The sequence below is a fragment of the Pleurodeles waltl genome, chromosome 9 (genome assembly GCF_031143425.1).
Source record: "Pleurodeles waltl isolate 20211129_DDA chromosome 9, aPleWal1.hap1.20221129, whole genome shotgun sequence".
NCBI lineage: Eukaryota > Metazoa > Chordata > Amphibia > Caudata > Salamandridae > Pleurodeles > Pleurodeles waltl.
The window spans coordinates 1,121,211,244-1,121,231,535 of record NC_090448.1 but is presented as its reverse complement, the minus strand read 5'-3'; the positions used below and the strand labels follow the sequence as shown (position 1 = coordinate 1,121,231,535).

The window sequence follows — 20,292 nt, the reverse complement described above, 5'->3', positions numbered from 1 at the left end:
GATTTTACTTCGCTTCTCCTGGCTTCATTTCCATTTCTGTATTTTATTACATTGATTGATCTCGCTGAACTACTTACTCCGGAATTTATTTAATTTTTGCATGTTTCCATTGCTCTGGCATTGTGTTGTTTCATCCGCTGTGGTTTTTACTAACCGTTTCATTCTTGCTTTGGTGCTTAACAGATGCAGTTCCAGAGGCTTCGCCTCCCCCTCGTCCCCGGGGGGTACTGTCCCGCCTCACCGCCCCACCCCGCCGCACCCTGTGTACAAGAGGACGCGCGGGCTCTGCGAGGGCTCAGTCTCAGAGACAGAGGGAGGTGCCGAGCCGGAGCCCGTCCTCGCAGCCTGACACCAGACCCCGCCGCGCGCCAGCATGCCCAAGTGCCCGAACTGTACCAAGGAGGTGTACTTCGGTAAGGGGGTCTTCTCTCAGCTCCCACCTGAGAGCTCTGGCTGAACCTCGCGCAGGCAGGCCGCCTCCTCGCGGAAAGGTAGCAGGGAGTGATGGGAGGAGCGCGTGCAAGGAGGTGTACTTCGATAAGGGGTCTTCTCTCAGCTCCCACCTGAGAGCTCCGGCTGAATCTCGCGCAGGCAGGCCGCCTCTTCGCGCACAGGTAGCAGGGAGTGATGGGAGGAGCGCGTGCAAGGAGGTGTACTTCGATAAGGGGTCTTCTCAGCTCCCACCTGAGAGCTCTGGCTGAATCTCGCGCAGGCAGGCCGCCTCCTCGCGCACAGGTAGCAGGGAGTGATGGGAGGAGCGCGTGCAAGGAGGTGTACTTCGATAAGGGGTCTTCTCAGCTCCCACCTGAGAGCTCTGGTTGAATCTCGCGCAGACAGGCAGCCTCCTCGCGCACAGGTAGCAGGGGGTGATGAGAGGAGCGCGTGCCGGGCTGGCACTGGGCCCCAAGCTACTAATATCTGCTGCCGTTCCACCGGCACTGCGTGGCTTTACGGTCTCTGGATTGTGTCTGTTCCAGTGTCACTCATCTAGCACTGCAGCTAGGCACTTCATGTGCCTCTCGCTGGGCGCTGCTTATGTTTCTGTTTTGTGGGTGGCACTGCCCTTCTGGCCACTGCTTGTGTTTCTGTTCCCTGAGTTGCACTGCAGTTTGGCCACTGCGTGTGTTTCTGTTAAACATCTGGCCCTGGATACTGCTAATGCACCTGTTTCCGTTTATTGGCTGGCACTGCGGCCGGAGTACCGCTGCCAGCTGCGTTCCACTGGCACTGCGTGGTTTTACGGTCCCTATATTGTGCATATTCTGGGCCACCTATCTGTCAATGCCACTAGGCACTGCAGTTTCTGTTTCCTTGTTGGCGTTTCCCATTGTTACTGCATGTGTAGCCTTTTCCTCGCTGGCACTGCCCCTGGGCATGTCACATGTTTCTGTTTCATCGCTGACACTGTCCCTCGGCACTGCTTGTGTTTTTCTGTCCTGGATGGCACTGCAAATGTTTCTGTTTCCTGCGCGGGCCTGCCTCTGGACACTGCTTTGGGCACTGCATGTGTTTTAGTTTCCTTGCTGGCACTGCCTCTGAGCACTGCATGTGTTTCTGGGAAAGAGTGGGTACCGCCCATGGCCACTGCATGTGTTCCTGCTTCCTGTCTGGTACTGCGCAAGTTTCTGCGGAATATCTGGCACTGTCCCTGGGCATTGTATGTGTTTCTATTTTCCTGGCTGGTGCAGCCCCACGGCACTGCATGTTTATTTTAAATGTCTGGCACTACCGTTTAATGCAGGTGCCCTGGCACTGCACGTGCAGTTGTATTGTGTTAACACCAAGACAACTCTCGGGGCCCTCCCTGTGATCCTGGTCGGCACTGTCGCTGGCCCGTACAAGTTTTTCTGCATTTGCTATTATCTGTCTCTGCCCTGGGCACATACTGTGCTTGTGTCATCTATCTGGCACTGCCTTTGGACGCTGCGAGCGCCTCTGCTACCTGCCTACCGCCGTCTTTCGTGTTCTGCCACTGTTACTCGCGTGGCACTGCCCCAAAGCGCTACATGTGCTCCCAGTTTTGGTACCCGCCATGCACCGCCTGGGCCTGCTTGTGTTTTATTTCTTTGCTACCAATCGGGCACTGTTCTTGCGATTTGCAGATTCTGCGTGCGCCGAACTTGAACTCTGAATGTATTTCTGGTACCTATCGGGCACTGCCCCTGGACATTGATTGCATTCGTGTATGGCACCAGGTGCCACATGGAGCTTCACTGTGTTCTGCTTTTGTTATCTAAGTGTCTCTTCTCTTGAGCACTCCATGCCTTTCAGCTACTTTGCTGGCGCTGAATAAAGTGTAACTTACACATTGGAGCAGTGCCTGGGAGGAGAAAGAGCACGCGCTGTCCAGGGGTCCTGTTACCTCCCTTGCCCCCCTGGGGTGATTCTCTATTGCATCCTGGCACTGCTCCCGAAGGTGTTCTTTTGATACGCGCATGGCCCTGTCCCCGGCAGAAATATTTTGTTACTTGCCTGGCACTGCCTTTGGTATTGCATGTTCATTTAGAACTGCCTGGCATTGTCTATGGGGAGTCATATTTTTTAGACACTAACTGGCAGTGTCCCTTGGCACACAATTCTATATTCTCGTACCTACACTGCCCTTGTCTCCTGGCTTGTTCTTCCATTCCCTGACGGGCACTGCCCCTGGGCATTGCATGTTCATCTGTCAACTACCTGCCATCGCTCTTGGGCATTGTATGTTCTCCTGGAACCGGAAAGTTGTGCCCTGGGCACCGCGTGTTATTCTGTTACCCGACGCACTGGTCATTGTACCATGATGCACAGAACTGCCCCCACCTCGTTGTAAAATGGCCACCCCCGCCCTCGTGAATTTCCAGTCGAGTACAATGTTGTTTCTCTGTTGAACTTGTTTCACTAGAAGCTTTAATAAAGCTATAGTTGTCTTTTTTATGTTTGTGGAGAGACTGCACCCCTTTCTTGACAAATTTACTCAGGGTGTATAGAGATCAGACGCCACTTCAACCTTTACCATTCTAGGCCTCCCAGGGAATTCCTTGCTCTGTGTTTGATTAACCAAAGCTATAGCATGTTCGTTGCACAGTCGAGGTATTGCTATAGTTCAGTTAGTGTTTCGATAGGAAGAGTGTTTTTTTTGTTAATAATCTGTTGCAGTTTCAAGAATCTGCATGAAACTTTCCCAAAATTAAAAGTTAATCCACCTCAGCTCTTTCCTGTAATGTTTGATGATCTGTGTGGGGGAGGGGGGTGGGGAGTGGGATGGGGTGGTGCTAAGAAACAGGTGAGCGGTCCCAAAATGTTGATTTCCAATAGTAATTCCCATAGGAAAATTTGCTCTTCCATACAAAAAAAAAACAAATGGCTGAAAGGAATTACACTAAATTTGACAGAAAATGAGAACTTTACTCAGAAAGTGTGCTTTTCCTTATTTGGTGTACTTTTGTTTAGCCGTTTTCGAGAAATTAGCATTTAAAGCGGTACTCGGCTGGTCATGAAGGGGTAAAAGTTAGGTATATCAGGAAGGTTGGTTCCGTGGAAGTCTCTCTTTACTGTAAATTAAAAAAATAAGGCACTGTGATTGGGCTAGGGACCTTTTTCTCCCATTTGCTATTTCAGTACTGTGGGGCCGTGCGCGGTGGAGGTTGGCTGCAGGCTCTGGCCTCTGGCTAGGCCCAAAGTCCAACCCAGATGAGGGACGATGACCCCCTCTGTGCACAGCCTTCAGCTTGGCAGTGCAGGCAGTTTACTACAAGTCCTGGCCTCCATGCCATGCGTACAGCGCTGTGAGATACACCACCTCTAAGTGGGGCACCGCTACATTCGACTTTATTCAAGGATCTTCAATGTGTCAAGATCTTTAGTAAAGTTCTGAAATTGAACATCCACACCTTATCAGCTCCTTGCTACATAATTTGTCTGTAGCGGTACATTGCAACTATTTAACACAGCCCATTTCCATATATGGTCGATAATCTATTGTCAATATACACTTTGGCTTTTCTCACACGTTTTGGAACATGCTTTGCCATTAAGCCACAACCTACTTTCAAACATATAAGTGCAACCCCCATTAGGCGCGCTCAGCCGTTACCTTGTTGAACATGGAGTGATGCTTGCATCACAAACTTTAGTGATTTGTAAAGACGTAACATATAACTTTCACCATGCACAACCACACTTACCTTCAAGTTTGGACATTTCCATGCTATGAACCCACACATGTTCACACAGTAACTCCATGCCGCATATGACTATGGTGTTATCAATGATGTCATTGGTGATGCCATTGACGATGTAATTTGAGGATGTCATCAGTGATGCAATTGAACATGTCATGATTATTGTAACATCTGAAGTGATAAGAAGTGCTGGCAGGGTTGCAAGTTATAGTTAGCTCAATAAACTATAACTGGTGAATTCCAGTGTTTTTTGTTTTTAAATGTTAGTTTTTGTGTTATTTTAATATCCAACTATAACATCACCATAACCTTTGTTTTTTTTTCTGAATAAATGTGTGTGTATGTATCTCTCTCTCTCTCTCTCTCTCTATATATATATATATATACAAAATGGGACACAGATTAGGTTTAAAAACCGTACTAAATTTACTTAACAGGGACTGAGTAACTAACTGTCTTGTGCTCATCTAAAGGGTGGCTAGTGCACCTATTGTAGAACCGCAAGGGTCGGTTTAGTCAGTGCTGATGAGCAGAGATGTCTCGTTGCCCCAATCCCCATCTAGTACAGCAAGTGGCTATTTTCTTTGCATTCTGGTACTTGTAGTTTTTGCTGTTACTATATGAGACAGAATGGAAAGGTCGGACTGGACGAGGTAGCCCCACCAGGCCCGGTACATAATCCCAAGCAGCCGCATGACGTGTTGGTACCTCGGATCAGACTTGGTTCTTTAGGCAGCCCTTTGCATGTTGGTATGGTAGACCCATTCACTCAATGTTAAAAGTGAAACTACCGGCCCCATAATGCATCATGCTGTTGGCTGATAAAGAGCTGGGTAGAGCAGACACGCGTGACATGGGGCTACCTGGCAGCTGTGCCAGTGATGCATCTTGAGATCTCTGCACTAAGTTGTGTAACAAAAGCTTGCGTCACTACATCTCTCGGGCACTGGAGGGTTACACCACTTTGTGATAAGTTGTAACTGCCTCGGTGTCCTTGCCTGGCATGGCCCGGAGAGCTCTTCTGTGCCGATTGCGTCACTGGCATTGCGTCAGTCCATGCCGAGCCCACAGCAGAGGCACGTCCAAAAGGTCAGGAAGTCAGCGGACCGCGCCCCGTCTGTTGCCTCGAGGCGCTTTAGTAATGACCAAGTGAGCTGTTCCCGCCTCCTCTCGCGTCTTCTCCTGTTGGGTATAAGCATGAGTTTATTTTGGACGGTGGTCACCTCCCTCAGAAATAGGTGACAGTTTAAAAGATGAGCGTGAATGATAGCTCTGCGGGTTAATGCACCTAATGTTGACATGCGTGCAGCATGCGGAAACCCCTCCGATCCAAAGCTGGGGCCTCTTCCTGTTTCATCCTTCAGAGCCCATAAAACGAAGGCCTTCTATTTGAGTAGGAACGCACTGAAATAAGTACCAGACAGCTCGCTGTTCTCGGCCTTCCTTTGCTCCAGATCCCTGTCCTCTTACAAATCATTGTTTTCAGGCGTGCTAGTTCAATTAGGCTATATTAAAGCAATCCAAGATTACCCCTCCGAGAATGTACTGATTTGTAAAAAGTGCAGCACTGTGGAAGTTTTGCCCCATTGTCAGGGACTGATCCGGTGATCTGAACAGTGAAAGAAAACTGCATGTACCAGAATGCAATGGGAAATAAATTAGACAGCATGAGCTACTCATACATGACCTGAAAGAACCTGAGATTCCTTCTTGCCTGAAAAGCAGCGCTAAGGGACGTCGGCAGAGCTCCCACATCTCATTAAAAAATCCAGGTTAGGTGGACTAACTGGGTTAGGCATGGACTCAGGAAACTTGAGTGCTCTAAGGTTTTCTCGCAGTTACTGGGATCTGAAGTATAAATTAAGCACAATCTTAACATTTTGCAAAGTGTATGAAATTAGTATCCTCCTGGTGTAAATTTTGCGATTTCATGAATTCTTTTTTCAACCACGCCTCTAGAGAAATGTCCTTGCTTTCAAAGACCTATTGAACTTTGCTGCAACTTTCTTACCACATATAATAACTTGCAGATGTGGGATTTCCGGGCAGCGAAGTGGCTGACCACAAAATGTCCTTCTGTGAAGTGTGTTCAACCACTTGCGATTCCCTGTCTTGTCTGTGCATTTGCTGATATGAACTGCGCTCTAGTCTGAACGAATGTGGTGAAAGGAAGCAGCTTGGACTCTCAAAAGAGCCACCTCAAAAGTAGTTGGAAATACATTGCTATGGAACCGTACTACGCGCATAGAAGTCATCCTACATCACATCACCAGGGCATGACTGCACCTATGGCACAATTAGAACAGGTGGCCTTAAGTGTTGTTAAAGTTGCCCTAAGTGGGAAGGGTATGCCCAGACGTGGGTCCCTTGCTCACTGTGCCACTGGATTCAAGCTAGCCTGGCCCGGTCCCAGGATGATTGTTTCCGGTCCAGGGAGGACCTGGCCTGGCAGTGCGGGCTGGACTGTTCCCATGGGGAACAGGGTCAAGACTGGTTTGCGTATGACTGGGTCCAAACTGGGCTGTCATGGTGAGCAGAAGAACGATGGATTAAATCCAGGTCTGTGACTGGGAGTGAGTGTTTGAACAGTTTCAGCACTCGTCCATCATCCTTTTTTGTTGCTGGTCCCATCAACACCTGCTAATGAGTCGAGGGTCTCTAAACAGATTGTTTTTCAGCACCTTGTACGTCTGGGTTGAAAGGAGCTGGACGGCTTGTCGTTACTTTAAAGCACAGATAGAGTCAATGTTGGCGCCACCCACAAAAGAAAGCTCATGCTGTTTGGCTGTTTTGTGTATCATTCCAACTCCAGTGGACGGCTTGTATTGTAATGCACGAGGGACTGTTTTGCACCTGAAAAGTTACTGGCTCATCAGTGATTCGTCAGACACTAAATTATTTATCTCATACATGCCTAGGTGAATTGAAAGTAATCCTGTTTTTTACTGCAGTAGGGATTTTTTTATGCTTTGGTTGGGACTCAGAAGGCAACTTTAATCTAAATTAAGGTTTCCCATCAAAATGGTTTCCCAGGAGCCCCTCCAAAGTCTCTGACTGCACTGGCCCAGTCTGAGTCATGCAGTCACATGTGGAAGTTCTCTTCTGCTGACAAGGCCCCAGGCAAAATTATGTTTGCTGGATGAATGTTCCATTTCACTTGGCTACGGTCATTTTAGGCCATTTGTACTAAACTGGCGCCCCCTTCGTGGTGGTGCTGTAAGGCAGCTGCTGAAAATATCCTTGTTTTAGCATCAGCCCGAGAGAGGAGAGGCCCTGGTATCATGACACCGGGAGGGAGGGTGATGAGAGATGTGTGTGAGTGAAAGAGTCATTCATATCGAAACCAAAGGGGGGGGGGCTAGGGAGAGAGATGTGTACGAGAGGCGGAGGCCTTAACATTAGTTTATTTTTAACATTCAGAAAGATTGACAATCAACACAGCTAGCGCCATTTGATGCTGTTTCTTTGGTTGTTTTTTTTCTATTGTACAGAGAACCATTTTTGACAATTTCAGTCATTGGATTACATTTTTAGGTTTTCTCAACAGGGCTTTACTCTTTTTCCAATGAAGAAATACAACGTTTTATATTAAACAATTACACACCTACTAAGCTTCCCAGGACCATCTGTGAGTAGCTCATCTAGTTCAGATTTTTACTTTGCAAACTGGAACTTGTAGTCCAGATTTATAATAAGAGGAGCAAAACTACAAGTCCCAGAATCCACATCAAAATCCTGGGCTGAATGAGCTACTCACCCATGGACCTAGGATACTTCAGAGCTCTGCGTTTAGTCGAGTTCAAAGTCTATGATCCCCTAGTTAAGAAGGAAGAGAAAGGGCTTTTCTGTTCTTGTAGAACATTTGTGGAAAGTGGCCCTATAGTTATTGGGCTACTAAGCAGACAAAAAGGAAACACGCTTTTTGATGGCTTTGTCGAAGACATGAATTTACAGTTGTGGCATCAAGGTGCAAGAGTAAGAGACCTGGCAGTCACTGACTATTTCAGAAGGATGGTGGCCCATTAAGTAAGCAGGTGAGACTGGTATGCACAGTTGCCACCTCAATCTGTCCTTCACTTTCACTTGACAACCTAATGCATTCTGTGTATTTGAGTAGCCTTGAGAAAGCCCATGAGGGTGAAAAACGTTGTTACTGAGGTGAACTCTGCAATTATGCTGAAGTAACATGAGACAAAATCCATTTTTGGAGATCAAGTGTAGTGTGCAATCATTGGTGTAGTGGAACTCTATGGGTGCCCGTGATCAATGCCAACCGAACTAGATGGCATGTACTCACTTCTACTATTTGTAGAACATGCATATAAGGAAGTGTGTTCTGGTTGTAGCAAATTTAGTTTTGGAATCTGGGCGCCCTTTAAACCTCTGGGAATACTCGGTGGCTGGAGGCAGCGTGGCTGTTGCTACTGTATTTGGTTGTGTTTCATATTGTTTAGAAGTGAGTCATACTAGATATTGGCCGGAAAGGCTGGGGTAGTCTACGTATCGGTCAGTAATGAACTGTCTTGGACATTAGTAGGCTGGATCCTGGTATGGAGTTGTGTGGAGCATTCTGTGTGTAGATACTTGTGCTGAAGGATATTGCTGTTTGCTTCATTCTTGTAGGATGTATAGCTGTCCCTTCCTCAGTGTCATGTGGCTGCTATGTTTCAAGGCATCTTTGCCCATTCTGAGGCTTTAGCGGAATGCAGTATGTATGTGGGTGTAGTAGGTTTAAGTTAACTTCTTCATGATGCTTCTAGTGAGTCTTATTCGTTTAGGGGGAGATGTGACACTAAGTTGATATGTATGTTGGTGAATATTTAGTCAGGTATATAACTTGAAGCTATATTAAGTGCACAAAAGAGGCAAGAATTGTGACTTATGTGTAATTTAGCTGCAGGGTGATGTGTAGGTATCGCTTGATCTAGATGTGTTCTTGAAGCAGCAAATGCTTCGTCTTCTGCTTGGGTCATTTTTATCTGGATGTTGGTGCCAGGAGTTGTGTCTAACATGTATTGACAATGTACTGCTTAGTATGATTATACCTTTATATGGGTGCGCAGTTCAGGTGGCAGACGCTTGGCCAACTGTGTGGCTTTAAGCTAGGGGTGGTGTCTAATGGATACTATTGTTGTGGCGTGGCCGCAGTGGCAACCCACCAGCAGTTAATCTATGCCATTGTCCACCGGCGTCACATAGGTCAGTGGAGGAGTGTTTAACAAATAGAGACAAATACTAGTATAAACAACCACCAGGTAGAAGCAAGATAGGGCTGGCAACAGTGTGCAACATGGCGCAGAAAGCACTTTCAGTTGTGACTTTAGGTTGCAAATTAGTTCAAAGTTTAACAGTTGTGGCCTTTGCTCAGAGAGTGCCCTCGGTGAAACCATATTCGGCAGCCCCCTCCTAATCGTTTTTTTGCTGCAGAGAGCTCCAGAGCCTCTCTGGAGGTCTGCGCCCTGGGCTTGGGTCCAGCTTGCACATGCTAATTGTTGGTCATGCATAGAAGGACGGCTATGGACAAACCCCTGCTTTGCATCAATATTTGAGTGAGATCTTTTCAGTAGAGCACCAGCGCCCATTCAAACAGTGGTTTGCAAATCTGTAGTCCTACATGCCCTTCCCTCCTTAGGCTAATGTTTGGCCTCTCTCTAAACAATGGATATGTTTGCCTTCTTTCACACCTTTGAGTTCAGGCGGATATGTTTGTTCCTTAAGGTGTGACTCGTTTAAAGAAGCCAGGTAGAGTTGTTCACCCTGGACACAGCCCACTGGTGCTTCAGAAGCTGCTGCTTCCAAGAGCTATACATGTATTGCTATTTTTCTCCTTGTCATCCTCCCCCTTTTCCTCCTCCTTCTTCTTTTCGTTCTTCCTATTATTAATAAAATCTTAACAAATGTGTTGAGTAGACAGCAATAGATTTCTTCTAAATGTAACTTTCAAAAAAGAATAGTAATATGGAATTTGTGGGTTCATTAAGGATCATCAACCCCTTCTGTTTTGAAAGAATCCCATCTGAGTGTTTAACTTTCCTTGTATTGATTGATAGGTAACTTTGCTTCCCCAGCAGCACTTCTCTTTGTCTGTCTCATGCTTTCTGGTCATCTGGTTTGAGATAGATATTCAACTCTGTTGTGGCTCGCTCAGTTATCCCGGTCAGTCGTGGGTGGTAAGGGGCCAGGTGGTCCTCACTCAGTTCAGGTCCTCTGCTTTACAGTAACTGAGGCCAGGAAGGGTAGTCAATGCCCACAATCTTGAGTTCTAACTGAGCACAGTGACAGACTGCAGGCCGCACAGAGTAGTTAATGCCCACAAGCTGAGCTCTAACTGAAGACAGGTAGACAGACTGACAGACTGCAGGCCATGCATGGTAGTTATTGCCCACAAGCTGAGCTCTCCCTGAGGACAATAACAGAATGCTGTCCTTGCAGGGTAGGCAAGGCCCACAATCTGAGTTCTAACTGAGCACAGTGATGGACTGCAGGCCATGAGTTAATGCCCACAATCTGAGTTCTAACTGAATACACTGAGGGACTGCAGGGCATGCAGGGTAGTTAATGGCCACACTCTGAACTCTGACTGAGCACAGTGACAGACGGCAGGTCACATAAAATAGCTGATGCTCACAATCTGAGTTCTAACTGAGCACAGTGACAGACTGCAGGCCTTGCAGGATAGGCAATTGCCCACAATTCGAGCTCTAACTGAGCACAGTGACAGACTGCTGGCCATGCAGGGTAGTTAATGCCCACAATTCGAGCTCTAACTGAGCACAGAGACAGACTGCAGGCTATGCAGGGTAGTTAAAGCTCGCAATCTGAGCCAAGCTTACCATTCCGTAGTATGTGCTGGTAAGGGGCACAAACTAGTTCTACTAAGTGTTTCCAGGGTCAGTAATATGTATATGCCTACGTTCTGGGTTAGAGGTTGACCAATTTGGGAGGACATATAACCAGGAAGAATTAACACCAAATTCTTGAGCTGTAGTTAAGATATAACATGCAAAGAGGGCAGACTTTTCTTATTTAATCAGGACATGGCAGCGGAGAATGTTTGGGTAGCTGAAATACAGCGAACCTACAGCCATAATAAAGCTCCTGTCACTACAAAGAAAAGACACATTTACTACAAGTGTAGGTAGTAAATAAACAACAAAGCCATGTATAGTCTTCAGCCTAAGAGCTGTGGTTGTAAGTTCAGAGTTTGTGAACATTTCAAGGTGTAGGCATGAGATTTGAACAGAAGGGGTCGTGGTATTTCAGTGAAGCGCTTTTTCAGGGATTTATATTCCCATGAGGTACTTCGGTAGTGGTTTTCTTGGCTTCTTGGTTCCATTACTTGGCTTCCGGTACCTGCAGTAAGTCATGGCCGCCTTTGGGAGTGCGGGGGCTCCAGGAACCACAGCAGTGATGATTAATCTAGGCGGCTGGATACCCCACTGGTTGAGCTCCCAGGCAGCCTTTGACCTTCTCTTATCTTCCACAGTAATACAGCATTGTACCAGGCAGTCCCTCTTTCTTGGTAAGTAATCTGCATATTGGCAGTGTAAACGGTGTGCTGGCATACAACATGCCCTACCCGCGTCCTCTTCAAGATAATCTGATGCATGATCATCAATAGGGTCATTCAGATAAAATCAGTACTGTTCCAGGTGCTCACGGAATTTATTAGGAGTTTGGCGGTCGGAAAACCCGACTGCCAGACCCGTGGTGACGAGACCACCGCAGAGCTGGCATTCTCCCCACCTGCCCTATTAGTAGTTCTCCACTGGGCTGACTGGCAGAAACCAAAGTTTCCATTGGTAAGACCAGTGGCAAACGTGCAGCAGCATTAGACTTGGCTCCACATGCTTGAACCACCATGAAAAGGCTGGCGAAGAATATGGTTGTAATCCGCAGGGTGGTGCTGACTTCCGGGCCGCCCTGGCTGATCACAACTAAGACCGTCGTCAGCCCGTCGAGATCAGAGATCCTGGCGAAGACAGTGGGCCTTCTGCCAGGGTTGTAATGTGGTCTTCGGACCACCACAGCCATGGCGGTGTGACCGCCACCCCCAGGCTGGTGGTCTTGAGACTGCTAGACTCATGATCTGGCCCCTGTATGTATGTTTATTATACATTTTGAGAAGAACATGAGGCTACTCCGGCCAGTCAAAGCTGGCTGTAGGCCAGACCCAACAAAGAAACCAAGAACTGAAAAAAGGAAAAAACAAACAAATAAAGAGAAAGCAATGATAAAAATGACCATTGCGTGTCAAAACAAAATGTAGCATCATAATCGATAGAAGAAAGATCAAAATGCATGTAAATTATAGCATGTACACCCTTTTAATAGGTTACAGTCACCAGATTCAATACATTATGGAGAGACCGTGGACCGGATAAGCCTTAGTGAAGTGCAGCAAACCGCTGTGGATACACCTCTTCTGAGGTATATCTGGAAAGATTCAAAGTTCTCTAAGTCCTTGAGTTATCGTCACCATCCTGCAGCCCTGGATGCACCACTCCTGAGGTGTATCTGGAGAGATTCAAAGTCCTTTAAGTCCTTGAGTTATCGTCACTGTAGGAAGTTGGCTCTGTATGTGCTATTTCAAAGTAAGGAATAGCATGCACAGAGTCCAAGGGTTCCCCTTAGAGGTAAAATAGTGGTAAAAATAGATAATACTAATGCTCTATTTTGTGGTAGTGTGGTCGAGCAGTAGGCTTATCCAAGGAGTAGTGTTAAGCATTTGTTGTACATACACATAGACAATAAATGAGGTACACACACTCAGAGACAAATCCAGCCAATAGGTTTTTGTATAGAAAAATATCTTTTCTTAGTTTATTTTAAGAACCACAGGTTCAAATTCTACATGTAATATCTCATTCGAAAGGTATTGCAGGTAAGTACTTTAGGAACTTCAAATCATCAAAATTGCATGTATACTTTTCAAGTTATTGACAAATAGCTATTTCAAAAGTGGACACTTAGTGCAATTTTCACAGTTCCTGGGGGAGGTAAGTTTTTGTTAGGTTAACCAGGTAAGTAAGACACTTACAGGGCTTAGTTCTTGGTCCAAGGTAGCCCACCGTTGGGGGTTCAGAGCAACCCCAAAGTCACCACACCAGCAGCTCAGGGCCGGTCAGGTGCAGAGTTCAAAGTGGTGCCCAAAACACATAGGCTAGAATGGAGAGAAGGGGGTGCCCCGGTTCCGGTCTGCTTGCAGGTAAGTACCCGCGTCTTCGGAGGGCAGACCAGGGGGGTTTTGTAGGGCACCGGGGGGGACACAAGCCCACACAGAAATTTCACCCTCAGCGGCGCGGGGGCGGCCGGGTGCAGTGTAGGAACAAGCGTCGGGTTCGCAATGTTAGTCTATGAGAGATCTCGGGATCTCTTCAGCGCTGCAGGCAGGCAAGGGGGGGGTTCCTCGGGGAAACCTCCACTTGGGCAAGGGAGAGGGACTCCTGGGGGTCACTTCTCCAGTGAAAGTCCGGTCCTTCAGGTCCTGGGGGCTGCGGGTGCAGGGTCTCTCCCAGGCGTCGGGACTTTAGGTTCAAAGAGTCGCGGTCAGGGGAAGCCTCGGGATTCCCTCTGCAGGCGGCGCTGTGGGGGCTCAGGGGGGACAGGTTTTTGTACTCACAGTCTTAGAGTAGTCCTGGGGTCCCTCCTGAGGTGTTGGATCGCCACCAGCCGAGTCGGGGTCGCCGGGTGCAGTGTTGCAAGTCTCACGCTTCTTGCGGGGAGCTTGCAGGGTTCTTTAAAGCTGCTGGAAACAAAGTTGCAGCTTTCCTTGGAGCAGGTCCGCTGTCCTCGGGAGTTTCTTGTCTTTTCGAAGCAGGAGCAGTCCTCAGAGGATGTCGAGGTCGCTGTTCCCTTTGGAAGGCGTCGCTGGAGCAGGGTCTTTGGAAGGCAGGAGACAGGCAGGTGAGTTTCTGGAGCCAAGGCAGTTGTCGTCTTCTGGTCTTCCTCTGCAGGGGTTTTTCAGCTAGGCAGTCCTTCTTCTTGTAGTTGCAGGAATCTAATTTTCTAGGGTTCAGGGTAGCCCTTAAATACTAAATTTAAGGGCGTGTTTAGGTCTGGGGGGTTAGTAGCCAATGGCTACTAGCCCTGAGGGTGGGTACACCCTCTTTGTGCCTCCTCCCAAGGGGAGGGGGTCACAATCCTAACCCTATTGGGGGAATCCTCCATCTGCAAGATGGAGGATTTCTAAAAGTTAGAGTCACTTCAGCTCAGGACACCTTAGGGGCTGTCCTGACTGGCCAGTGACTCCTCCTTGTTTTTCTCATTATTTTCTCCGGCCTTGCCGCCAAAAGTGGGGCCTGGCCGGAGGGGGCGGGCAACTCCACTAGCTGGAGTGTCCTGCTGGGTTGGCACAAAGGCGGTGAGCCTTTGAGGCTCACCGCCAGGTGTGACAATTCCTGCCTGGGGGAGGTGTTAGCATCTCCACCCAGTGCAGGCTTTGTTACTGGCCTCAGAGTGACAAAGGCACTCTCCCCATGGGGCCAGCAACATGTCTCGGTTTGTGGCAGGCTGCTAAAACTAGTCAGCCTACACAGATAGTCGGTTAAGTTTCAGGGGGCACCTCTAAGGTGCCCTCTGTGGTGTATTTTACAATAAAATGTAAACTGGCATCAGTGTGCATTTATTGTGCTGAGAAGTTTGATACCAAACTTCCCAGTTTTCAGTGTAGCCATTATGGTGCTGTGGAGTTCGTGTTTGACAGACTCCCAGACCATATACTCTTATGGCTACCCTGCACTTACAATGTCTAAGGTTTTGTTTAGACACTGTAGGGGTACCATGCTCATGCACTGGTACCCTCACCTATGGTATAGTGCACCCTGCCTTAGGGCTGTAAGGCCTGCTAGAGGGGTGTCTTACCTATACTGCATAGGCAGTGAGAGGCTGGCATGGCACCCTGAGGGGAGTGCCATGTCGACTTACTCGTTTTGTCCTCACTAGCACACACAAGCTGGCAAGCAGTGTGTCTGTGCTGAGTGAGAGGTCTCCAGGGTGGCATAAGACATGCTGCAGCCCTTAGAGACCTTCCTTGGCATCAGGGCCCTTGGTACTAGAAGTACCAGTTACAAGGGACTTATCTGGATGCCAGGGTCTGCCAATTGTGGATACAAAAGTACAGGTTAGGGAAAGAACACTGGTGCTGGGGCCTGGTTAGCAGGCCTCAGCACACTTTCAATTGTAAACATAGCATCAGCAAAGGCAAAAAGTCAGGGGGCAACCATGCCAAGGAGGCATTTCCTTACACAACCCCCCCCCCAAACGAAAGAGGATGAGACTAACCTTTCCCAAGAGAGTCTTCATTTTCTAAGTGGAAGAACCTGGAAAGGCCATCTGCATTGGCATGGGCAGTCCCAGGTCTGTGTTCCACTATAAAGTCCATTCCCTGTAGGGAGATGGACCACCTCAACAGTTTAGGATTTTCACCTTTCATTTGCATCAGCCATTTGAGAGGTCTGTGGTCAGTTTGAACTAGGAAGTGAGTCCCAAAGAGGTATGGTCTCAGCTTCTTCAGGGACCAAACCACAGCAAAAGCCTCCCTCTCAATGGCACTCCAACGCTGCTCCCTGGGGAGTAACCTCCTGCTAATGAAAGCAACAGGCTGGTCAAGGCCATCATCATTTGTTTGGGACAAAACTGCCCCTATCCCATGTTCAGAGGCATCAGTCTGCACAATGAACTGCTTAGAATAATCTGGAGCTTTTAGAACTGGTGCTGAGCACATTGCTTGTTTCAGGGTGTCAAAGGCCTGTTGGCATTCCACAGTCCAGTTCACTTTCTTGGGCATTTTCTTGGAGGTGAGTTCAGTGAGGGCTGTCACAATGGATCCATATCCCTTCACAAACCTCCTGTAATACCTAGTCAAGCCAAGGAATGCCCTGACTTGAGTCTGGGTTTTTGGAGCTACCCAGTCCAGAATAGTCTGGATCTTGGGTTGGAGTGGCTGAACTTGGCCTCCACCTACAAGGTGGCCCAAGTAAACCACAGTTCCCTGCCCTATCTGGCATTTGGATGCCTTGATAGAGAGGCCTGCAGATTGCAGAGCCTTCAAAACCTTCCTCAGGTGGACCAGGTGATCCTGCCAGGTGGAGCTAAAGACAGCAATATCATCAAGATAAGCTGTGCTAAAGGACTCCAAGCCAGCAAGGACTTGATTCACCAACCTTTGGAAGGTGGCAGGGGCATTCTTTAAACCAAAGGGCATAACAGTAAACTGATAATGCCCATCAGGTGTGGAGAATGCTGTCTTTTCTTTTGCTCCAGGTGCCATTTTTATTTGCCAGTACCCTGCTGTCAAGTCAAAGGTACTTAGAAATTTGGCAGCACCTAATTTATCAATGAGCTCATCAGCTCTTGGAATTGGATGGGCATCTGTCTTGGTGACAGAATTGAGCCCTCTGTAGTCCACACAAAACCTCATCTCTTTCTTTCCATCTTTGGTGTGAGGTTTGGGGACTAAGACCACTGGGCTAGCCCAGGGGCTGTCAGAGCGCTCAATTACTCCCAATTCCAGCATCTTGTGGACTTCCACCTTGATGCTTTCCTTAACATGGTCAGACTGTCTAAAGATTTTGTTTTTGACAGGCATGCTGTCTCCTGTGTCCACATCATGGGTACACAGGTGTGTCTGACCAGGGGTTAAGGAGAAGAGTTCAGGAAACTGTTGTAGGACTCTCCTACAATCAGCTTGCTGTTGGCCAGAGAGGGTGTCTGAGTAGATCACTCCATCTACTGTGCCATCTTTTGGGTCTGATGACAGAAGATCAGGGAGAGGTTCGCTCTCTGCCTCCTGATCCTCATCTGTTACCATCAACAGATTGACATCAGCCCTGTCATGGAAGAGCTTAAGGCGGTTCACATGGATCACCCTCTTGGGGCTCCTGCTTGTGCCCAGGTCCACCAGGTAGGTGACCTGACTCTTCCTTTCTAGTACCGGGTAAGGGCCACTCCATTTGTCCTGGAGTGCCCTGGGAGCCACAGGCTCCAGAACCCAGACTTTCTGCCCTGGTTGGAACTCAACCAGTGCAGCCTTTTGGTCATACCAAAACTTCTGGAGCTGTTGGCTGGCCTCAAGGTTTTTGGTTGCCTTTTCCATGTACTCTGCCATTCTAGAGCGAAGGCCAAGTACATAGTCCACTATGTCCTGTTTAGGCTCTTGGAGAGGTCTCTCCCAGCCTTCTTTAACAAGGGCAAGTGGTCCCCTTACAGGATGACCAAACAGAAGTTCAAAGGGTGAGAATCCTACTCCCTTCTGTGGCACCTCTCTGTAAGCGAAAAGCAGACATGGCAAGAGGACATCCCATCTCCTTTTGAGCTTTTCTGGGAGCCCCATGATCATGCCTTTTAATGTCTTGTTGAATCTCTCAACCAAGCCATTAGTTTGTGGATGGTATGGTGTAGTGAATTTATAAGTCACTCCACACTCATTCCACATGTGCTTTAGGTATGCTGACATGAAGTTGGTACCTCTGTCAGACACCACCTCCTTAGGGAAACCCACTCTGGTAAAGATACCAATGAGGGCCTTGGCTACTGCAGGGGCAGTAGTCGACCTAAGGGGAATAGCTTCAGGATACCTGGTAGCATGATCCACTACTACCAGGATATACATATTTCCTGAGGCTGTGGGAGGTTCCAGTGGACCAACTATGTCCACACCCACTCTTTCAAAGGGAACCCCCACCACTGGAAGTGGAATGAGGGGGGCCTTTGGGTGCCCACCTGTCTTACCACTGGCTTGACAGGTGGGGCAGGAGAGGCAAAACTCCTTAACCATGTTGGACATATTGGGCCAGTAGAAGTGGTTGACTAACCTCTCCCACGTCTTGGTTTGTCCCAAATGTCCAGCAAGGGGAATGTCATGGGCCAATGTTAGGATGAACTTCCTGAACAGCTGAGGCACTACCACTCTCCTAGTGGCACCAGGTTTGGGGTCTCTGGCCTCAGTGTACAGGAGTCCATCTTCCCAATAGACCCTATGTGTTCCATTTTTCTTGCCTTTGGACTCTTCAGCAGCTTGCTGCCTAAGGCCTTCAAGAGAGGGACAGGTTTCTTGTCCCTTACACAGCTCCTCCCTTGAGGGTCCCCCTGGGCCTAAGAGCTCAACCTGATAAGGTTCAAGCTCCAAAGGCTCAGTTCCCTCAGAGGGCAGAACTTCTTCCTGAGAAGAGAGGTTCCCTTTCTTTTGCTGTGTTGCAGTTGGTTTCCCAACTGACTTTCCTGTTCTCTTGGTAGGCTGGGCCATTCTTCCAGACTCCAGCTCTACTTGTTCACCCTGTGCCTTGCACTGTGCTCTTGTTTTCACACACACCAGTTCAGGGATACCCAGCATTGCTGCATGGGTTTTTAGTTCTACCTCAGCCCATGCTGAGGACTCCAGGTCATTTCCAAGCAGACAGTCCACTGGGATATTTGAGGAGACCACCACCTGTTTTAGGCCATTGACCCCTCCCCATTCTAAAGTAACCATTGCCATGGGATGTACTTTTCTCTGATTGTCAGCGTTGGTGACTGTGTAAGTTTTTCCAGTCAGGTATTGGCCAGGGGAAACCAGTTTCTCTGTCACCATGGTGACACTGGCACCTGTATCCCTCAGGCCCTCTATTCTAGTCCCATTAATTAAGAGTTGCTGTCTGTATTTTTGCATGTTAGGCGGCCAGACAGCTAGTGTGGCTAAATCCACCCCACCCTCAGAAACTAGAGTAGCTTCAGTGTGGACCCTGATTTGCTCTGGGCACACTGTTGATCCCACTTGGAGACTAGCCATACCAGTGTTACCTGGATGGGAGTTTGGAGTGGAACCTTTCTTGGGACAGGCCTTGTCTCCAGTTTGGTGTCCATGCTGTTTACAGCTATGACACCAGGCCTTTTTGGGATCAAAGTTTTTACCCTTGTACCCATTGTTTTGTGAAGAGGCTCTGGGCCCACCCTCCTGTGCAGGTTTTTGGGGGCCTGTAGAAGACTCTTTACTATTTTTAGTTTTGGTTGTCTCATCACCCTTCCCCTGGGGAGTCTTTGTGACCCCTTTCTTTTGGTCACCCCCTGTTGAAGTCTTGGACACCCTTGTCTTGACCCAATGGTCCGCCTTCTTTCCCAATTCTTGGGGAGAAATTGGTCCTAGGTCTACCAGATGCTGATGCAGTTTATCATTGAAACAATTACTTAACAGGTGTTCTTTCACAAATAAATTGTACAGCCCATCATAATTACTTACACCACTGCCTTGAATCCAACCATCTAGTGTTTTCACTGAGTAGTCTACAAAGTCAACCCAGGTCTGGCTCGAGGATTTTTGAGCCCCCCTGAATCTAATCCTATACTCCTCAGTGGAGAATCCAAAGCCCTCAATCAGGGTACCCTTCATGAGGTCATAAGATTCTGCATCTTGTCCAGAGAGTGTGAGGAGTCTATCCCTACACTTTCCTGTGAACATTTCCCAAAGGAGAGCACCCCAGTGAGATCTGTTCACTTTTCTGGTTACACAAGCCCTCTCAAAAGCTGTGAACCATTTGGTGATGTCATCACCATCTTCATATTTAGTTACAATCCCTTTAGGGATTTTCAACATGTCAGGAGAATCTCTGACCCTATTTATGTTGCTGCCACCATTGATGGGTCCTAGGCCCATCTCTTGTCTTTCCCTCTCTATGGCTAGGATCTGTCTTTCCAAAGCCAATCTTTTGGCCATCCTGGCTAACTGGATGTCCTCTTCACTGGGGCTATCCTCAGTGATTTCAGAGGTGTTGGTCTCTCCTGTGAGGGAACCAGCATCTCTGACTATTATTTTAGGAGTCAGGGTTTGAGGGACCCTGTCCTCCCTAGATAGGACTGGTAGGGGGGAATTTTCCTCCAAGTCACTATCCTCTTCCTCTGAGTTGCCACCCTCAGAGGGGTTGGCCTTTTCAAACTCTGCCAAAAGCTCCTGGAGCTGTATTTTGGTAGGTTTGGGGCCCATTGTTATTTTCTTTATTTTACAGAGTGACCTTAGCTCCCTCATCTTAAGATGGAGGTAAGGTGTGGTGTCGAGTTCCACCACAGTCACATCTGTGCTAGACATTTTGCTTCTAAAAGTTGGAATACTTTTTAAGAATCTACAACTGGTTCTAGAATCTAATTCAAACTTTTACAAACT

General features: G+C 47.9%; 1 protein-coding gene across 1 annotated transcript in view; it reads left to right on the top strand.

Annotated features, from left to right (window-relative positions):
* Positions 1-256: 256 nt before the first annotated feature.
* Positions 257-20,292, top strand: part of CRIP1 (cysteine rich protein 1) — a 41,374-nt gene continuing 21,338 nt past the window's right edge. Inside the window, exon 1 of the mRNA XM_069208849.1 lies at positions 257-413. Within this exon, the coding sequence (XP_069064950.1) occupies positions 374-413 (40 nt within the window). The 5' untranslated portion in view covers positions 257-373. The remainder of the gene's footprint in view (positions 414-20,292) is intronic.